Consider the following 22,085-nt stretch of genomic DNA (forward strand, 5'->3'; position numbering starts at 1 on the left):
TCATTACTATAAACAAATCAATATGATAATTATAACCATAACGACAACAAATTAATTACGGTCTAAAACATCCAAGAGTCACCCTTAATTTTTCATTACTCATTCCTGTAAAAAAAACAACAATAAAGAAAAATGATGGTCTTCTCGATTTGTCAATTAGATTATACCATTTGTTTACGAATTTGAACATAAACAACATAAACATATAACACAAATAAATATAAATATACGAGAGTCATTCTCAATTTTCTTCTCTTTGTGTTTTTCTCACTTTGGGTTTACAATATCATCCTTAATTACAAGATATAAATCAAATTCAAGGGAGCATTATTCATTGAAAAATGTTAAATACAATAAGAATGAGGAGCATAAAAACCTTTGAACGCGGAAGCAGTTCGCCGTGCGGAAGATGTTCGCAGTCGTGGAAGCCGTTCACTGTGGAAGTTGTTCGCTGCGTGGAAGCCGTTCGTCGGGTTGAAGCTGTTCGCAACGGGTTGAAGCTGTTCGCCGGGTAGAAGCTGTTCGCAGGGTGGAAGCGTTCGTCGTGTGGAAGTCATTCGCCGTTTGCCACTCTGTGTTGTGTGGAAGTCGTCCGTCGATTCGAAGAAGTGGTCGTTCGCCTGTGTGTTGTGTGGAAGCGTGGAGATGAGAATAGGGTTTCATCGTGGAGACGTGAGGGATTACTAAAAATAGGGAAATAAAAGATTTTAATATATTTACTTGATATTTTTAATTAAATGAATTTAATAAATTTAATTAAAATATTTCAATAAATATATTTGATAAACTTTTCAAAAAATTATTTTTTTCATATATAAATATAAAATAAAACAAGCTTTTTTAACAATATATAAATATAAATTTTTTCCATATATATTGTTTTAAGGTTAAAACTTGAAAAGCAATAAATTTTTCATCTTTTCATTGGATACCTTTTTTAACAATATATAAAAGGAAAGAAGTGTTATTGAGGAAGTTGAAAAAAAAGCCCACTAATCATTTTTAATAATCAACATGAAAATTTCTATAGAAAAAAATGAAAGAAACATTAAAAAGGAAAGAAAATTACATGAGTTTTTGTTAACTTTTGAGGAAGATCCATGGATTGATCATGAGAATATAAAGATTTGAGATGATGAATATTTTTTGAATTAGGAAAGAAGGTTTTTATAGGAGAAATTAGGAATTGATAATAGAAAATAAGTTGAAAGGGTGAAAATTAGAAAACAATGGATTTGTACCTTGTTTTCAATTTGTTATTATTATTATTTTTCTTTATTTCTTAGTTTTTGATAATATTTTTTTTAATTATATCATTTTAAAAAAAATTAAATAGAGCGGTTTGTGAGTTTTTGTTTCAATTTATTTGTTTTTATTAATTTATTCTTAATTTTCGCTATCATTAAACAATTTTCTTAAATTATGTTTTAGGTTTCCAAGATCTTCAATCTTTCCATAAAAAGAAACAAAAAAAGAAAAAAGAAACCCTAAATTATTTTGATTTTAATTTTTTTGGTAAATAACTGAATTGAGTTATATATGCTCACTTTAATAAAATGATTTTTTTATTAAACAAAACTTCATAAAATCAAGTTGATGTGCGAGAACTTAATATTATATCACTTACCAACACAATATTTAGATATGCATCTCCTGGATATCACCTATTTTTGTCTATCAAATTGTCTAATCATGTCACAAAATTTGTAATTTTTTTTATGTGAGTAGTGATAAATGATGTGTAAAAGTAAATAATTATGGAGATATACCAATAAATTGGATCTATTATTAATCTACACTACAAACTAAAAACTAAACAATGGAAAAAGTTGATCCATTTAAAATTTATTAAAATGTTTCAATAAATTTCATTAATAATCATTTCAATAAAATATTTTAATGAATTTCTTTGATGAAATATTTAAATAAATTTATTTAGTGAAACAGTTCAACAAATCTGTTTTGGTAAAATATTTTAATGAAAGATTTCAATAAATTTATTTAATTATTTTTTATTAATTTTTTTAATAAATTTATTTCATAATATTTTCGTTAAAGTTTTTAACAAATACATTTAATAATGTTTTCATTAAAATATTTTAATATTTATTAAATAAGCATTTCATCAAAATACTTTGATAAATTTACTTAATGATTTCATTAATATATATTATTAATATATTTATTATTTATAAAATTTTGTATAAAATATTTTATAATGAAATATTTTCAATAAAATTGTTTAAAGGAAAGATTCAATAAACTTATTTTAATGAATTCAAAAAATTATTTTAGTGATAAATTTCAAAAAATTTATTTAACAATTTTTTATTAAAAGTTTAAATTTATTTAATAAACTTTTCATTAAAATGTTTTAATAAATTTATTTAAAGAAATGGTTTCAATAAATTTATTTAAATAAAATATTTTCAATAGGTTTATTTAAAAGAAAGATTTTAATAAATTTAATTTAAGTAAAGATTTCAACAAATTTATTTTAGTCAAAAATTTGTAAAAGTTTGTTTTAGTGAAAGATTTCAAAAATTTATTTAATAATATTTTATTAAAATATTTTAATAAATTTATTTAATGAGTTTTTCATTAAAATATCTTAATAAATCTATTTAAGGAAATATTTTCAATAATTTTATTTAAAGGAAAATTTTCAACAAATTTATTTTAACGAGAGATTTTAGTAAATTTAATTTAATGAGAGATTTCAAATTATTTAAGTGAAAAAATTTCAAAAGATTTATTTTCATAAGTTGATTTTAAAAAAATTATTTTAATAAGTTGATTTTAAAAAATTATTTTAATAAGTTGATTTTTATACTTTTTATTTTCATCATTTTTTAAACGTTTTATATTTGACATTTTGGCAATTGACATTTTAAAAGTGTTAAATAAAAAATGTTAACTATATTTGACGTTGTTTTCGCGTCAAGTAAATGTCCACTATACGTGACACGAAAAAAACGTCAAGTAAAATCTCCACTATATTTGACGCGAATAAACTGTCAAATAAATCTCCATTATATTTGACGCGAAAACCATGTCATATAAAAGTTAACGTAAAAATTTTCTTTTTTAAAACCATACCTGACATGTTTTTTGTGTCAAGTAAATGTTCACTACTTTTAACTCGAATAAAATGTCAAGTAAAATCTACTTTATACTTGACGCAAAAAAAAAAAAAAAAAAAAACGTCAAATAAAGCTAACATAAAATAATTAAAAAAAAATTCGTGAAAACTTCATATTTTTTAAGACTATACTTGACGTTTTTTCTTTAACATAGTTCATACTTGACGTTTTTTTAATAAAAACGTCAAGTATGTAAAAGTTGCTAGCGTCAAGTAAACTCATTTTTGTAGTAGTGTAGGCGTTTTGAAAATAGACTAGGCAGGTAACCATGTCATTAAAACCTTTAACGGACAAAGACATGCAACCAAGAAAAGTATGTTAAGCGAGGAAATTAGTTATGCTAGGCATTTAGGTTGGCAAGCTTGGCTAAGCGAGAAAGGTGTCTAGGCGAGCTGCATATCATACGGCCAATGCAAGAAAAGCGGGTAAATGCCACGCAAGAGAGTCTACAGCAAGGCTATGATGTGTGCACCATTAGGGATGTACCTATAGATCACATGCAAAGTTATGGGTTAGTTATAACTGTGTTCATACTAAAGGAATAAAGATTTTTCCATAGTGGAAGCGTATGAACGTCACGCAAATGGAATTCAATTTGAAAAACAAAATTAAAAAAAAAAAAAATCAGAGAAAACAAAAGTAAAGCCTAAACATACTTCTACGGAGAAAAAGAAAAAAAGATTCAGAGAAAACAAAAGTTTTCATGAGTGATTTTCTTAAATGCTTTCGTGCTAAAATCTTTCTTGTGATTCCTCTTTACTATTTTGAAAGGTGATTTCAAATAAGAAAGTGTTTCAAAAAGGAATTTCTATGAAATGTTTCGATGTTTTCAAGTATGATTTATGATGTTTAAAGTTTTGATTTGATGATTACGATTTCAATGCTATGAAATAATTTTCAATCCATTAGTTGTTTTCTTGAGATAAACCTAACTTTTATGTGCACATAAAGAGTCAAGACCACCATGGGGTGTACGAGACTAGATGGTGATAAGAAGCTGACTTATGCATTTAAAGAAGCTGACTTATGCATTTAAAGAAGTGTATAAAGCTTAGCGACTTAAGCAACAAAGATGAATCTGTATACTCTCGAATGCTGAAGAACTCAATAGCCTAAACGCAAAGTTATGTGTCCTAGCATAGAGAATGATTCGGAATCCTTGACGGAGGAAATGTTTGTTAACTAGTGTGTGTTTATTTGAGATGATTCATTTATGCGAAAAGATATGTTATGCAAAATGGTGTTTATGCAAACTGATATATTTATATGATTTGATATGTTATCTTAGTTTGCAAAATAATATTTATGAAAAGATATTGCGAAAACGATTTCATAAAACCTTACTAAGTATTTTAGACTTATTCTTTAAAATTTATCTTCCAAGACTTAAGTGTTGAGATCAAGAGGAGAGGAAAGTTTGAGCTTACCAGGTGAAAAGCTGCCATGCATTTAGTTATAAGCTTAACTGTATTGTTTGTAATTTTGGTTAAGTATTGTATCTATATATTCATGTATCAAACACCTTGTTCGTAATAAAAGTTAAAGTTTGTCTTATCTTTTCCGCGTTAAGTTCTATATCGCCTAAAGTACTTATGTTAAGTGTTCTGGCGATTAAGCTAAGTCAAGGAAGTTAAGACGAGTGTCTTTGACGTTTAACCGCATCAAGGATGCTCAAGTTGCATCGCGTCTCGCGAGAAAAACAAGTAGGTATGTGAGGCGGAGTATGACAACCCAAATGAGAACAAAACATGATCAATACCTATCAGTAGTCTTTATCTCAAATCTATTTTTCAAATGACTTTCAACCTCCAAAACTTTCTTCCAATTCTAATATGTACTTCTGAAAGTTTATGGATTGAATGGAGAGAAATGTAAATTTATGCGAGATTAGTATTTACCATACAAGTCGCTATGTATGGTGGCAATGAGAAGCTCAATTTGTTAATTTGATTACCTCTAATATGTTGGGAGAGAAATTGAACATTGTGGACAATGTTCTTCCCCCCACATAAACTTCCGCTTTAACATTTAGATGCCTAAATCGAACTTCAAAACACATTCATGTCCAATCTCAAACACCAGCCAAGTCCAATATTTAGAGGTTATCATATCCTATCCATGTCAAAACACATTCACAAAAGTAACTCTAAAAGAACACATTCATACAATGCAAAACAAAAAGAAAAAGACTTCTAAAGCTTTTGACACATATCGTCAAACACCTCACAAGGACAAGCTAATATCAAATTTTCTCATAATCTCACAAGAAAGAAATCTTATTTAAGTTAATTGATTGATGATGTTCTTTATTAGAAGATTACAAGAAATAAATAAGAGAATACCTTCCACTTTTATGCATGATTCCAAAACAAAACAAGGTGGAAACCCAAATAGAAACCACATAGATCTTTGGTCTATTAATTACAAATAAACTTATTGGAACAACGTCAGTAAATGAATAGCAGCAGAATTAAAATATATATGACATGTCTTGATTAAAAATCAATTCGAAACATCATATTTTAAAAGTGTGATTGTACACTAAATTAGTTTTAACCATTTCAAACCACTCCTAAACATTTTCTAAATCCTCAAAACCATTCATCATATTATCTTGTTCAGTTTTGTCTATAACCTTACTGCAAGAAACTAGTGGTTTTCTTCCTAAAGGTTGGTCATGAAAAGCTAGAACAAAGAAGAAAAGTCATAAAGGGGATGCATCAACTCATGAACCAGTAGGCCAAAATTCTAGATAGTCTCTATCCTAAATGAATTCACTACTACAACTTAGCAACCTTATGGAATCAAACAACATAATGCACAATACTTGAAAAAATCAAACCATCCATTCATACATACATAAGTTATGAATTGAGTAAAGATGACAATTACTGTATCGGTTGTGTTATATCAAAGAGGTTGGATCTACGACGACGATGATTGATGTTGCTTCAACATAAAAAGTATTTCTGGGTCTGGCTAGCAACCTGAGTTGGGGTTCGAGTCTTAACAAAATTCCTCTCCAATCTCCTTTCCCCACTTTCTGTAATCCCAACAAAAAAAGCTTGTGTTCTTCCTTGTCCACGGTACAACAGAAAATCATCCCCAATCATTATCAACTCCAAATTCCAAATAAATTGCACTAATTTACGAGCTTCCAAGATTTTTGGAAGATTTTTTTGTGAAATGGTAGAGAGAAAGGAAAATATAAAAATAAAAGTATATTTAAATTTTTTTTTAATGAAAAGTGGGAGGAAAATGACAAAAAAAAAAAAGGGCTGAATTTTAAGTTTGTTGTTAAAATATAAATAAAAATCTATTTGATTAAAGTTTTAGCAACATTTAAGTTGTTGCTAAAACTATCTAACTAGTGACGCGAATTAAAAATATGTTGCTAATAATAATATTTTGTGATATTTTTTTTGCGTTGCTATAAACGAATTTTTATTGACAAAAATTACTTGCGCCCATAAATCTTTGTCAGTGAATTATAAAATTTTTGTAGTGAAATTTGATGGACTTTGTTTCACTTGTGAAGCCCCGTCTATTTCTTTTAGGTTAATTTTGTTATGCAATTAACGAATGATTAGTGATAGTGAGACATAAAAACAGTAAGTGAAAAAAAATACAAAAAGCAAATTTCGTGCAGTTTGTTCTTTAACCACTTGGGGATTGATTTGTGGTCCGATCGAGCTTAAATTTTGACAGTGCATTATTGGCACAAGAGTCTTCATTCTGAACGGTAAAGATTTCATTTGAAACTATCTACAATCAGATTCTATTCAATAGTTAGCTACCACATATCGTGTCAAATGAACTTTACACGTGGAAAAGAATATTAGATAACTGTGCATATATATTCTATGTTATTCTATGTTACTTGAATGAATGGTTGTAAATAAAAAGAATCAAAAGTCAGCATCATTAAACAGCCCACTTCTTGGGTTCACATTTGGGTATAAAAAGGCACTTCCATTTGAAATGGATGAACAGATCTTAAAAGTAATTTGAAAAAATGGCTCAGATTGCTAAGATCTCAGATCAGGTGCAGCTGAAGTGTTGTGGTAAAAAATTCTATGACTTTTTTAAGAACAAAATGGACCATTTACCTCGAGTGTTCCCTCAATATTTTGAGAGCTATAAGTTGGTAGAAGGGAATAGTTTAACTCATGGCAGCGTCTCCTTTTGGAAATATGACTTCGGTTTCGGTGAGGATTCTTCTTGCGTTTCTTCTGTCTTTTGTCCTTAAACTTTGAAAATGATTTAATTTCCAATTCCACCCTTTTTCTTTTTTCCCTCAACTTTCAAATGTTTTCTTATTGTCGTTGAACCTTCTTTATTCTTTTTTAAGCAAAAGGAGACACTCAGCTCTATCTCATCACACTAATTCAAAACTTACAAATGCGTTAAACAATTCTATTTACATATGTTTAAATAAATCCTGTAACTCAGTATCAACTAAACTTTGTAACTCAACTTTTATTTTAGTTTTTTTTTTTTACTTATCTATCTTTAGTTTCGTCTTTCCTTTGTCTTATAACCTAATAACTCGAGTTATCGGGTTGGAAACATATTTATATGTACACAGGTAGCTCAATTGAAGTAAAGATGAAGGTACTTGTGGATGAGCCCAACAAAACAATCATCTACGAATGTCTTGAAGGAGATTTGTTCAAAGATTTTGACATATTCAATGTGAAAATTAAAGTGAATGATGGTGGAAACAATGGCAACAGCTCAGTTAATTGGTGTCTGGAATATGTGAAGGCAAATGAAAATGTGGATCCACCAAATAACTATCTCCAATTTGGACTTAAACTATGCAAAAATGTTGATGCCTTCCTTGGCAACAATTAAACTGAGGAAAAACTCAGATAATATCAACACTTGGGATTGGTTCTTGAAATTAATTCCTTTAAATAAGATCGGCTTTCTCTCCTAACCTCCATTCTTCTATGTGTATTTCAAGGTTGTGTTAATGGTAATATATGATGACAAAAATCAACAAATATTTGGCATGCTGCCTTTGTTATCATATCCTATGTATCTTTTCTTTTACGATAACTCAATATATATATTTTCACAAAAATGAATTATTTATTCTATAAATTTTAATTTAATTATTTTGATATTTGTTCTATTTGTCATACATACTAATTTGATAGTGATAGATACATAGAAGTCTATTAGAGTTTTATTAACAATAAATTATGAAATTTTGTTGCATTTTGCAAATACTTTTAACAATTTTGTCATTTGAACAAATTTCTAAAAACTAAACATGAAAATGCAAATAATAGAGAAATGTTTTATAAGCAATAAAATATCTATTTACTAATTTAAACTTAAATTTCTTTTTCATAATTTTCCAACAAAATGTTTATTGAAAAATTTACATTTTATCGAAAATTTTCATTGAGGTTTCGTAAAATTAAGAATGTTTTTATCGAAAATTTTCATTGAGATTTCGTAAAATTAAGAATGTTTTTATTCATCCAAATGGATAATTTAAATTTCTGTTGATACACAAGGAAATAAATTAGTTTCAAAATTTCATGATTTTCCCAACAAAATGAATAAAATAAAATCACAATTTAGCTACTCTTGTGTATGAAAAGGAAAAATAAATTTGACATACTGTTTCCCAGGAGAGAAAATTTTTAAAAAACACAAGAATTTTTTAAATAATCTATTTACACTGGTAAAAAAGAAAATATGCAAACAGTAAGTGAACTTAAATACACCTTTACTTCAAATTATTGGATATAAATTCTATGTTTCAAATTCATCAACATTGACATTTGTTTGTGTATGTAAATTTCAAAAGCTGTTAGTCTTTAATTGCTGTCGAGTTGCAAAAAGCTGGAATTGTTGCCGTAGTGAAGAAAAGGACTTCTAACAGTAATACTCATTGCCTTTGTTTTGTAGTTTTCCTTTCTCTTCTTCTTTCTTAAAACCTATGTTTCTCAACATATATCAAAGTCTTCTTTGCTCTCAACATATTTCTTAGGGAAATATTAGTATTGTTTTTAGTACGGGTACATTAGTAAATTCGTTACGACTCTTAATTCATAAATTGAGTCAAATTCTTTAATTTGTTTTTGCTCAATCGTTTATGGGCCGACTCGACATCCTTTTTCTCTCTCCGGTATTCTTGTTTTAGTTTCTGTCTCTCTCTGTTTGATTGTAGATGCAATGCGGGAGGAGAAATTCTAGCGTTGGTATTTTCCTTTCTTGTGTTCTTAATTTCTTGAACCTATGAATTCAATTCATGAAGCTTTCTTCTGTTTCTGACTGCATGTTTGTGTTCCACCATCTCATCTCTCTTCTCTTTTTCTTTTGGATTCCATTTTTCGCAATTTGCTTAAACTGTTCATCGTAAAATGGTGCAGAGTTGAGTCGGAGAATTCTTTATGAATGTGTATTCAGTGCTGCTAATATTTTTGGAACACCCATTTATAATATAAGGAGATGGAAACGTTCATGCTCTTGTGGTGCTTTCAGTTTTAGTTAAGTAATGTAGCATTAATTATTGCAAAGCTAAAATTGTGTTTGCCAAATATTTGTAAAGAGACACTTCAATCCTTTTTGTTTTTTTTCTCTCCCCAACTGAGGGTGTTTCTCATTCTATGAATCCTTCTTTCTTGGGGAAATTATTCTTTAATAATAGATTACAGAGTTCTTATTCGGAATCAATAACAAATATAATGTGTCTTGGAACTGAAATGTTGGGACATTTCCCTTGATTACTACTACAAAACTGACAATACTTGATGTCTGCGGTTTTGATATTCTTTACCGTTTTTATTAAAACTGTCAGATAGAAAAAAAAACGTTAAGAATAACCAATAATAAAAAATATACATAATTTTTTATTTTTTATTTTAAATACTTATCGATTAAAAATGGATCAAGATTAATTTTAATTATTTGACATTTTTTAAATGTAAAGTAATATGTTTCTTTTCATTCTCTAAAAAACGTTTTCTTGTTTTTTTTTCTTTCAAATTTCTCATTTTTCTCCCATTTGTAAAAAAAAACTTTTCCCTCTTTTTTTTCCCAAAATTTCCTTTTATCCCTCCAAATTCTATAAAAGCCCTAATTTCCCCTACATTTTCCACATCTCTCACATCCACCATTTCTATCTTCTTCACAAACTTCACCCAAAGCTCTACACTTCTTCCCCCTTTCTCTTTACCTCTTTTCAATAACCCCTCCCAAATATGAGTTCCACATTGTAATAGGAAGATCTTCAATCAAGTAAACTCAATTTCAAATTTTGAATAATTTTTTTTATTCTATTTATGGTTTGAGGAACTACTCTGCTATTTTTCTATGATACTGTCACAAGTTTTAGAGAAATGATACTGTGACAAGTTTTAGAGAAATTTAAAGAGATTTAGATGATAAGAAAGCTTTCCCACTATAAAATTAAGGACTTCTTTGTACATCAGTTTATAGAGTGTATTCCTTCAAAGACAGAAACTAAGGCCCAAAACAATTACATCCCTATTTGGTATTTATTTTGTTTTCTAGTTTTTGTTATTGATAAATTGATTTTATTCTCTCAAATTTTTTAAACGGTTTGCACCTCTATTTTTTTAGATGTTAAACAAAGAACATTTTCACAAGTCGGGGAACATGTAACGACCCAACTTTTCTACCTAAGTCGAGATCATTAATTTTTGACAAAAGACCTTGATTGATACAAAATGAAATATAAGACATTTGAAAAACATACAATCGAGGAAAAACAAATTTAAGTCGGGCCCGATTTCAAATATTCAAAACTTTAAGAGTACTCTTTACCAAAATAATAGTTCGTAAGCTCAGTTCCATCACAATGTTTTAAACATCAAAAAGACCCACTACTGGTTCCATTAGGAAAAAAAACTGGTTCCGTTAGGGAAAAAAACTGGTTCCGTTAGGGAAAAAAACTGGTTCCGTTAGGGAAAAACTGGTTCCGTTAGGGAAAAAATTGGTTCGGTTAGGGAAAAAATTGGTTCGGTTAGGGAAAAAATTGGTTCAGTTAGGGAAAAAACTGGTTCCATTATGAAAAAAAAACTGTTAACTTCCTATTACTTCCTATTGGGGTACCCTGCACAGTCACAGTCTTGTGATTCGGTAGGATGCACGTAATCAGTCTAACGCCCCGAAGGACGCATAATCAGTCTAGTGTTCTGCAGAAACACATATCAGTCTAGTGGACCCGAAGGATGCACATATCAGTCTATTGCACCCGAAGGATTCACATATCAGTCTAGTGCAACCGAAGGATGCACAAAAGGGTGGTGATCCCGTAGGACATCTGCAAGGTAACTACCCAATAGGAAACTAATAATTTGCCCTTCAGTCCATTCTAAACATCTTAACAGTCATTCGTAATACAGTCTAGCTACTTTAACATACGATCCTGTCATTTAACACCCTAATAGTCAACATATCCCACTTTAGTCCAATGTCAGTCAACAACATATCAATACGTCAGTCAATCAACTATATAGTGTCATAACACCCCTCAATTCGCTAGTATATAGCCAGGCTTTAGTATAACCTACACCCAGTCTAAACGACAACCACAAGTTCACATCCACGTCTCATACAAACACAATCTAAAAGTCTAGTCCTATCTACATCCACATATATATACATATTCCCAGATAATCACGACATACATTCATCATCAAGTCTCCGTCAATCCATGTACATATATTTTCAGTCATTTACAGTATACATTCAATACCAAGTTTACATCCACGCATATATATCATTTTGACAACTCTACTCAATCAGAGGTAACTATACAGTCAGTTCAAAACTATAGGTGAGCCCAGTAGTAGAGAATCCCTAACCTCGAGTTAGGGAAGCTCCTTAATCAACTAAGGTCCACGAAAAAAATCCTAAGCATAACCATAAGAAATTCAATTATTTTCATAAACTTTCTCTGATTTAGTTTCCTCAATGAAACTCCTACACTTACTTGAGTATTAGTGAAATCGAACTTCAACCAAGATCTAAAATGTGTTGTGCGTCCAAAGGATTTAAACGCTACCTTATTGAACAACAATTCAACAATTACCCAACAATAATACTTGAATTAATATGAAACAACTACCAACCCACAACTTAAATCTTGTTTTTTGGAACACACGGCTGAAAGGCAGGGGTCGCGCGGCGGCTGGAAGGCAGAGGGTCACGTGGCGGCTGGACTTCACGAACGGAGACCAGCGCAGACGTAGCCGGACGAAGGTATGGACGAACGGCAAGGTGAGAGCGGACGCGACGCCGGTGACACCAACCGACGACGACGACGACGTTCAGCTTCAATGGAAGACCGAGACAATCGGCGGTCGGCTGCAGATCTGAAAGGAAAAGAAAAGGAAAAGGAAAAAGAAAGATAGGGGAGGCTATGGAGGCTAGGGTATGAGGATGAAGTAGGAGAAGAAGAGGAAAAAAAAAAGAAGGAAGAAGACGGGGAAGGGTCACGCGAGAGAGAGGAAGAGAGAGAAATTTTAATTTCTTTTTTTTATAAATTAATAATTAATAGTAATAATATTTATATTATTATTATTATTATTACATTTTCTTCCCTCACTTCTTTTCTTTTCCAATAATTAAATTTTTCTTCCGAGCCTGAAGAAATAAAATAACACTCAACAAAATTTAAAATCGTAAAAATAGAGCAATCTGATTGAAATCAATTACCTTAGAGTTCGGGATGTTACAAAGCATTCCATAAAGGCGTTCACAACAAAGGTTTAATGATATGATGCTCAACAAACCTTTACACCTCTTTTTTTCACAATAAAAAAATAAAATTCATCACTATGTCATTTTATTTCACTCAACCCATCTTAAACTTGGAGTTATTTAGTCCAAAGTTGTCTTAATATTAATTTTTTGTTGATTTTCTTATGTTTAGGGATCAAGTAGGGAAAGAGAAGGAAAAAGATGAAAACGTTTGAAAGACAATAGAAAAAGGTATCGTGTTCGAATCATTGGTTTGTCAATCTTATTCTATTTAACTAATTGAAGATTATTTTGTTTAAATGAAGTAAATTAGCAAGGGTTATATATCAACAAAATTGGTAGATGAAGTAAAATGAGCACTGATAATGAAATTGCTAGAAAATTTCCATTTATATGTCTAATACAAGATGTCATACTACTTCTTTATCAATCTCATTTTTTTTCTTCTCTGTCATTAAAAGAATTTTTCCTTTCTGTCTAAAATGAAATATGTTTTCTTCCTTGCTTAGCAATATTAATTCTAGGCAAGTTGAGAATGCACATTTTGATCTTGATTTTTGTTATACTATGAAATAGTTTCTATCCTGCTTCTTGGTTTCTTCAATTTGATCTTAGTAACTTTGTTTTTTAGGAACACGCGGCCAGAGTTCATCGCATGGTTGGTTGAAGTAAAAAAGGTAAATTGACATGGGTAAACTATGACATTATCTTATTATTTTGTTGCAAGTACAAAGTGTGTGGAATAGTTTTATGCAATACTTGAATATCCTTCATTTTTAATACATTTCATGATTTCATTATGATGGAGCCAACTTCACTGTTTCATCACTTCAGTGTATGGAACACGAACACCTCAAAGCCATTGAAACTGTATAAATACTTGTTGAGAAATCTACTATAAAGTATATTTGGGATTTGTTTTCTCATAATAAGGTTAGCTTACTTTCTGTGTGACTTTGTTTATGGTTAGATTATGTTTTCTCCCTTCGTTTTGAGTAGATTTTGCCACTGCAAAAAGAAAAAATAATAAGGTTAGCTTACCACGTTTTTTGTTTATTACATCTTTGTTTATTTATTTTTTGTAATGTGTTAGTGTCTTTGCTTTGAGAGTAAATGATTAAATTGCAATAGCCAATTGCAATGAATGTTAAATTTGAGAGGAGTTCACCAAGGTCATGAAATATTTTGTGTATTACTGGTCTCTGTTTTTCTTTTCTTTTCTTTTATCTCATGAATTGTTTTCGTAGTTCTATGATTAGAAATTGTCATGACTAATTCCAAAATATTCTTGTGGATTTGTGATTTCTGTACCAAATAGATTCTGTACTCATAAGGATTTGGAATCAATTGTTCTCTCAATAAACACAAAAACATTGCTTCCTTGTTTACTTGTGCTGATTGTTGCTCTTGAATTTGTACTTCTCAAACTTTTTTTTTGATACTCTACAGCTAATGACTAGATATGTACAAAAACTAAGTTATTTTTCAAAGAGAGAATGAAATTTTAAAAGATGATAATTGTAAATAGATTTAAAATATATGATAAGTCAATAATAATAATAATAAAATAATAGTTCAAAAACCAAGGTCATGTAACTTTTAGAAACAACTCATAATTTTCAATATTTCATATTAAGGAATGTAAACACCCATAGTATCATTAAATTGTAACACTTCCGCATTTATTTATTTATCTTTTATTACTCACATATATATTATCCAATAAATAACTTGTTTACACAACTTTTTTTTTTAAAAGAAACGACAAGTTTAACGTTGTGTTTGTATTGATTTTATACTGTAAAGATCCAACTTTTTTAACTAAGTCGAAGTCGTTAAATTAACACAAAGACCCGGGTTTACCCGAAATACCAAATTTAATTAAATTTAAAGTCTCAAGAAAACAAAATTTATATTTGGGCCCTATTTAAAATAACCAAAACTTTCAATAAAATAAAACTTATAAATTTCTAGTCTTTGAATAGAGTTAAACCTCAAATTTTCTAAACAGTCTCAAGTACGAAAAACAAAACAAAAGATAAATCATCCAGCGAAAGCGAATTTAAAATATCCCCTATGGCGATCACGCTTCCTTCCTCCCCTCGCCAATTTGCCGCCTTTGTTACTTTTGTCTGAAAAATTAAACATAAAGGGTGGGTATAAAAATACTTAGTAAGAGACCCTCTACTGGTTCTGTTAGGGGAAAATAAATTGTTAACGTCCTATTGGAATACCATGCACAGTCACAGACTTGTGATTCCGTAGGATACACGTATCAGTCTAACGCCCGAGGGATGTACATTTCAGTTTAGTGTTCTGCAGAAACACATATCAGTCTAATGCTCCCAAAGGAGGCAGAATAATTAGTGATCCCGTGGGACACCTATAAGGCACACCTCCCAATAAAAGCTAACAATTTTTCCCCTCAGTCAATTCCAAACTTTTTAACCGTCATTTACCGTTCACTTAAATATTCTCATTGCATAAACTCTTCAAGTCTAAATTTATGCACCCACAAATGAATAGAACATCTTTATTTACACATTACGTTCTCATGTAAGCTTTATGAGCTTGGATTTGGTTTTTGAATTAACCTGACCTCTTGGACCCAGCCACGTTAATTTTTGTCTTATTTAGCATTCAAGCTAACTTAAGCCTATTTTTGGTCGCAGCTGAACTTTTGTCCAAATAAATAGAATTTATTTGGACCAAAATAATTTTTTTTATCAAAGGTAATGATGAAAACACGTGGTGGCGTCATAAGAATTTGTCAAATTTATATCTTAAATTTAATTTGGACACATGTCAACTTTTAATTAGATCTATATTTAAATATGTAGAGTTTCGTCATTAATTTGAGAAGTGAAGGGGCAATTTGCCATTAGTAAAAAAAACTCCTCATTCAACAATAATATTTAAAATTATGTAACAACCTAATTAAGTTAGATAAAATATATCGAAATAGTAATTTGGTTAATAATTTTCCCTTTTTTTGTATCAATAGAAGATGAGAGATTGAGGCCATAGACTTACAAGCGATAAAACTTACTTCTTTGTTGAGTTATGCTTGTTCCATGGTGTTTTAGGACAACCATCAATAATTAATTCATAAAATCTTTTCTTTTTTCTTTTTTCTTTTTCTTTCTTTCTTTTTCTTTTTTTATTTTGAGTAAAAGTTTGCAAAAATCTACTTTTTACTTTTAAAATTGTTTTTAGTACAAATTGGAGAGGCAGAGGAATTGGACCATGGACTTCTTAGTTCTCAAAATGCACTGATATCAATTGACATAAACTGTTATAACTACCATCATTAACTAAGATTCCGTTTTTATTTTAAAGAAGGTTATTGCGGGAAGATTTATGGTAATACGAGCATATGATTTATTTTTTCACGGATAACTTCTTTTTGTTATTCTCATTTAATTTCTCTAAGTAGTAATTAAATTCTCTTAAGCACGATATTAAATGTTTTTAGATGAAAGTTAAGATTGTTGAGTTTTAGGCATTAAAATGGACAATTAAAACTGTTTAGGTATAACTTTATCAATTTCAATTTTATTAAGTTGCGTACCGATTATGATTAAACTATAATTCTTGTTTTGGCCACAAAAGCCATCTTATATAAACCCTTCGTTCCTCCATCCATTTCCACAAGATTAATCTTCTATTCTCCATTTTCTAGTGACCAATATGGAGAAAACACAAAGAATTTATCTTCTCTTTCTATCGCTTTTATCCATAGCCACAATGTCACATTGTCGTGGTACGTATTGAAGAATATTATTTTCCGTTTGTATATATGTATGTATGCATATATCACGTATGCATGTATTCTAATTCTTTATTTGTGTATTTACAGTGTTGCTTCATGTTGACCCACAATCTGATGTTGGCGGACCTCAAATGGTCATTCCACCCCGTCCGCCACACCATCATCTTGATTCAGACGTTGGTGGACCACAGATGGTCATTCCACCACCTCCACCACACCATCATCTTGATTCCGATGTTGGCGGCCCTCAAATGGTTATCCCTCCTCCTCCACCGCACAAGCTTCCACAATCCGATGTTGGTGGCCCTCAATTGGTCATTCCACCCCCTCCACCACACCATCATCTTAATTCGGACGTTGGTGGCCCTCAAATGGTCATCCCACCACCTCCTCCGCACAAACATCCACAATCTGATGTTGGCGGTCCTCAAATGGTCATTCCACCCCCTCCTCCACACCATCATCTTGATTCTGATGTTGGTGGCCCTCAAATGGTCATTCCACCACCTCCCGCACAAACATCCACAATCTGATGTTGGCGGGCCTCAAACTGGTCATCCCACCCCCTCCTCCACACCATCATCTTGATTCTGACATAGGTGGTCTGCAAATGATCATTCCACCCCCTCTACCACACCATCATCTTGATTCTGATGTTGACAACCCTCAAATGGTTATTCCCCCTCCTCCACTTCATCACATTCGCCTTTAAAATCGAACATCGTTGATAATCCCCCAATGGTCATCCCACCGCCTCCCCTCTATTATGTTCCATCCACAAAGTAATGTTTAGTGATATTATAACGATAATCCCCTACCTCCTCTATAAAGCAACTTTTATTGCATCCAATTCGATCACAACTTTAGATGTCTGATTCATTTCTTGTCACTTCCCTTGAAGTATTGAGCATAATAAGCTAATAATAATAATAATACTTACGATTATAAATATTATATGTCCATGCATATATATAGTGTATTTAGAAACAAGCTTTCACTCCCCGTTCTAAAACTTCCCTCTTTAAAAAGATGCTGGTGTCAGCCTACTCCTTAAAACATGCTTTGAAAACGTAAGATTTATAAAACACCCTTTTCAAGAGTAAAGTATAATAATTTGACAGCACCTCCCATAAAATATGAGGGAACAACACCTGAAAATGTAGTCATTTCTACTTCTATAAAATTTTAAACGGAATTCAGATACTACATACAACTAGTGTGTCTCACCACACACATTCAGATCGATTCAAAACTTCAAGTAGAATATATAAGGTGTAAACTACGTATTACATACATAAGTATTCAAACAAATTAGGGATCTTCCAAAACACAAGTCCATAGTGTCTCTCTAGATGAGACTAACCACCCCGTGATGAATTACAAAAGTTTAAACTATACAAAAAAAAAAAAAAAAATTGAAGATCTACAAGAACAACTGAGCTGAAACAAAGCTTGGTCCTGGGTTGCTACCTGGAAAGGGAGAGAATATGCTTAATAAGATGTGTAAATACGCATCGATAAATAATGTATTAAATAAAACATTATAATCACATATTTCCCAATCAACCAGCCAACCTGTAGCCAATCCGATCATGGCAAGACGTGGCAAGACGTCTAAACATATGGCCAAGAGTAGCACGCACATGATCAAGGAATCATGCGGTCACAACTAGGTCACACATATTTAGTACCCGCCACAATAGTAACATCCATCTAATTCAACCATGATAGCATACTAAACACACGACCCAGAATAGCTCACATGTGATCCATAACCACAAGGAAACACGCACCCAAACGGAGCCCACACATTATTAGCTTACCACAATAACAACATGAACCCGCTCCTTTGTGTAAAAATGGCACCCACCATGGGTTATAATAGGCCCGAAGCCATATCTCAATTCTCCCTCCATATCCTAACCTAAGCTCAGGTTCTCGGATCTTCGGTCACGACCTCTTTTAGCCTCAGAACCTCCTGACAACCGTAGTTGACGCTACGAAAATACATTTATGTTACCTACGAGTAAAATCACCTTAGTACATTGGTTTTGTGGTTCGAAAACCAACCTTTACATTCCATGTAACACTCCAAAATTTAAGGTATTTTTTTAAAAAAAATAATAATCAAATGGCCTTATTATTGAAAATTCTTTCTTATTAAATTGTCGGGTGTTATTTTATTACTTTAGTTTGAAGAATCTTTTATTTGGAATAACAGAAAAGAAACCATGAAGAAGAAAAAAAAAAGGATTTGGAAAGAAAAATAATAATAATAGTATATATTATTATTATTATTTAAAAAATATATTTTTTTTCTCTTCTTCTTTCTCACGCACGTGTGACCCCCTCCCCCAGCTCTTCTTCTTCTCTTCTTCTCTACGTGCCCTAGTCGCCGCCCACCGTCTCCTCATCGGTGTTGTTCGAGTTCGCGTGCCACCTGTTGTCGTTGCCCATTAATCGAGTCGAGGTGTTCGCCGTGGGTCTGCATCGTTTAACAATCTGTGAAGCCATCATCGTGCGCGTCTTTCTACAGCCAACGACTACTCAGACAAAACTCATCCCGAGCCGTCTTCGTTCCGTCGGAGCTGAAGCCGGAGTGCCGTTCGTCCGCGCCTTCGTCCGGCTACGTCTGCGCGGGCTTCCGTTCGTGAAGCCCCAACCTCTGCGGCTTCGTCCGGCTACGTCCGCGTCAATCTCCGTTCGAAAGCCCAGCCGTCGCGTCAACTTGTCGATCGGTCGTGAGGCAGCGCGCGTTTCCTCTTCGCAGCGTGTTTCCGCGATTCATAAACCAAGTACACTCTAGTCTGTTTGTACCATTGTTTTTGTTTAGGGTCGATTGCCGCTGCCCCTATTTTACTGAGGTGTTGAAAGTAAAGTTGACTTCTTTGGATTCACAACCAAATTATAGAAGTGTTGGAGTTCGATTCTCCTTTATCTTATTATAGAAGTGTTGGAGTTCGATTCACCTTTATCTTGGTATTCTTCGTGGGACTTTGGTTCGGTTAAGGACCTTAGGTAACGTATAAGTAAGGGACTTTCTACCGGACCCATATGTAGATTTCAATGATTAAAACGATATGTAGATTTCAATGATTAAAACGATATGTAGATTTCAATGATTAAAACGATTTGACTGTTATGCATGGACTTGAATGACTTAAAGGATATGACAGCTAAGTGTAGGTTGAAATGGTTATAGAGACTTAATTGCTTCGAGTAATTTTAAGTGTGTTGATGTTGAAATGGTTATAGAGACTTAATTGCTTTGAGTAATTTTAAGTGTGTTTCGATTGACTAAATTAAAATGTTTGTTGACTGAACTAAGGATGGTTGACTGGCATGTTAAAAAAATGGATGATGTACGTTTGACTGGATTAACTGAACTGAGGTGAGTGACAATTACGTATGAGTATATCTATTTGATAAATCGTTACGCTAAGGTTAGATTGTGTATTAGTAAGAGATTTTCCACTATCGGACTCACCTATAAAGTAGAATATGTTGATTGTATGTTATCCCTAAACTGAGAATGGATGTCAGTTATAATACATATAATTTGAAGTGGACTTGAGATTGAATGTATGTTGGGTTTGACTAGAACTATATATATACACATGAATGTTGAAATGACTGCAAAGTGTGGATGTTGCCTATATAATATGCAGATGTGAAGTTGTCTGTCATGTGGACCGGGTGTAAATTATATCAAGTACAGCTGTGTGCTAGTGAACTGAGAGGATGCTATGATTACTTAATTTGTTCGACTTATGTGTTGATATGTTACTGACTGACTTGGGCTGAAATGCAATAAGTTGACTGTTAGGGTTTTAAGTGAAGGGATTATGTGCTGAGGTAATCTGACTGTAATATGGTTGACTGATAAAATGTCTAGAATGGACTGAGGGGAATAATTATTAGTTTCCTAATGGGTAGTTACCTTGCAGGTATCCTACGGATCACCACCTGATATATGCATCCTTTGATAGCACTAGACTGATATGTGCATCATTCGGGAGCACTAGACTGATATGTGTTTATGCAGAACACTAGACTGATTTATGCGCCTCTCGGGGCGTTAGACTGATTACGTGTTTCCTACGAGATCACAAAAATGTGACTGTGCAGGGTACTCCATAGGAAGTTAATAGTTTATTTTTCCCCTAACAGGATCAGTAGTGGGTCTCTTACTGGGTATGTTTATACTCACCCTTTCATGTTTAACTATTTCAGGCAAAGGTAACAAAAGAGGTAGAACGACGAGGGACAAGAAGGAGACGTGATTGCCATAGGGGAATGTCCTTCAAATGCTTCCGCTTTATTTTTTTATTTTTTTTTATTTTTTTTTCTTAGTATATGAGGTTGTTTAAAATTTTTGTGATGGAACTAAGTTTACGAATGGTCGTTTTGTAAACAGTACTTTTAAAGTTTTGGTTATTTGAAATAGGGCCCGACTTAAGGTTGTTTTCTTTGATCGTATGATTTTAAAAGAATTTTACTATATTTTGTGACAATCAATGTCTATTTGTCAAAACTAACGACTTCAACTTAATTAAAAAAGTAAACAATTTTCGTATCAAATGTTTGAAAGTAACCATTCATAGTAAAAAACAGAACTTGTTATCCTAGGATTATACACTTGCCCCACTTTGGTTTGGTCGAATACAAAGATTAGACCTCTCAGTTACCTTCACATAGCAAGACGTCACAATAATCTCCAAAACATTTCGTTACTAGAATTTAAGCTATTTATTTTATAAAGGCTTAAATTCTCATTTTCATCTTTAATTTGTATCAAACCCTACATATTTTAATTTAGGCTAAAATTATACTTTTTGAACGCTTAGCTTCAACTTAAAAGTCTTAACACCATAAACAACCAACATAAATCAATCTTAGTAGTACTTAATTCCATACTTTTCCATAAAGTTTCAACTTTAGAAGGTTAAATTCAACTAGTCATAAGTTCTTCAATACTTAATAGAAAAAATTATGTATTTTATATCAATCTCTTCATTTTGGAGCCCTCTACAACTTAGTTGAAGAAATGGAAATGAGATTCCTCATAGATTAACACACAATTCGATCGAAACACGGTAAAGCAAACTCACGTCTATTGCTTACTTTCAATTTTGATCTTGAAATTTAACCTACTTCCCGTCATTTTTAGTTCTCGAATTCTTCATGAAAGTTCACTACAACAAAAATGGTCTACTACGACAATTATTTTCTGTCACGAACAAAATCTGTGATAGTTATTTACAGTCATAGTATCGCCTGTTGTGGAAAGTCCTTCCATGACAGTTTTTTTCCATGACAGTTTGAAAAAACTGTCACAATAAGTTTTTTCATAACAGAAAATAAATGTTATTAATTACTATTTTATGACAACAAATAACAGTCATATTTTATTTTAGACA

At 31.7% G+C, this 22,085-nt stretch overlaps 2 protein-coding genes and 1 long non-coding RNA gene across 3 annotated transcripts; all 3 read left to right on the forward strand.

The window, feature by feature from the left end:
- The first annotated feature begins 7,115 nt into the window (after positions 1-7,115).
- LOC101211373 (MLP-like protein 28) lies at positions 7,116-8,232 on the forward strand. The gene is made up of 2 exons (XM_004151353.3): positions 7,116-7,351; positions 7,732-8,232. Exons 1-2 carry the CDS (start codon positions 7,159-7,161, stop codon positions 7,998-8,000), a joined length of 462 nt encoding a protein of 153 aa, XP_004151401.1. The 5' UTR covers positions 7,116-7,158; the 3' UTR covers positions 8,001-8,232.
- An 8,313-nt stretch (positions 8,233-16,545) lies between these two features.
- Positions 16,546-17,198, forward strand: LOC105434491 (splicing factor 3B subunit 4-like). The gene is made up of 2 exons (XM_031881677.1): positions 16,546-16,656; positions 16,753-17,198. Exons 1-2 carry the CDS (start codon positions 16,584-16,586, stop codon positions 17,196-17,198), a joined length of 519 nt encoding a protein of 172 aa, XP_031737537.1. The 5' UTR covers positions 16,546-16,583.
- Positions 17,199-18,971: 1,773 nt separating this feature from the next.
- Positions 18,972-21,139, forward strand: LOC116402554. The gene is made up of 2 exons (XR_004214990.1): positions 18,972-20,794; positions 20,899-21,139. It is a non-coding gene; the product is annotated as an uncharacterized LOC116402554 (long non-coding RNA).
- Positions 21,140-22,085: the final 946 nt, after the last annotated feature.

This window comes from Cucumis sativus, chromosome 3, assembly GCF_000004075.3.
Source record: "Cucumis sativus cultivar 9930 chromosome 3, Cucumber_9930_V3, whole genome shotgun sequence".
In the NCBI taxonomy this organism is placed as follows: domain Eukaryota; kingdom Viridiplantae; phylum Streptophyta; class Magnoliopsida; order Cucurbitales; family Cucurbitaceae; genus Cucumis; species Cucumis sativus.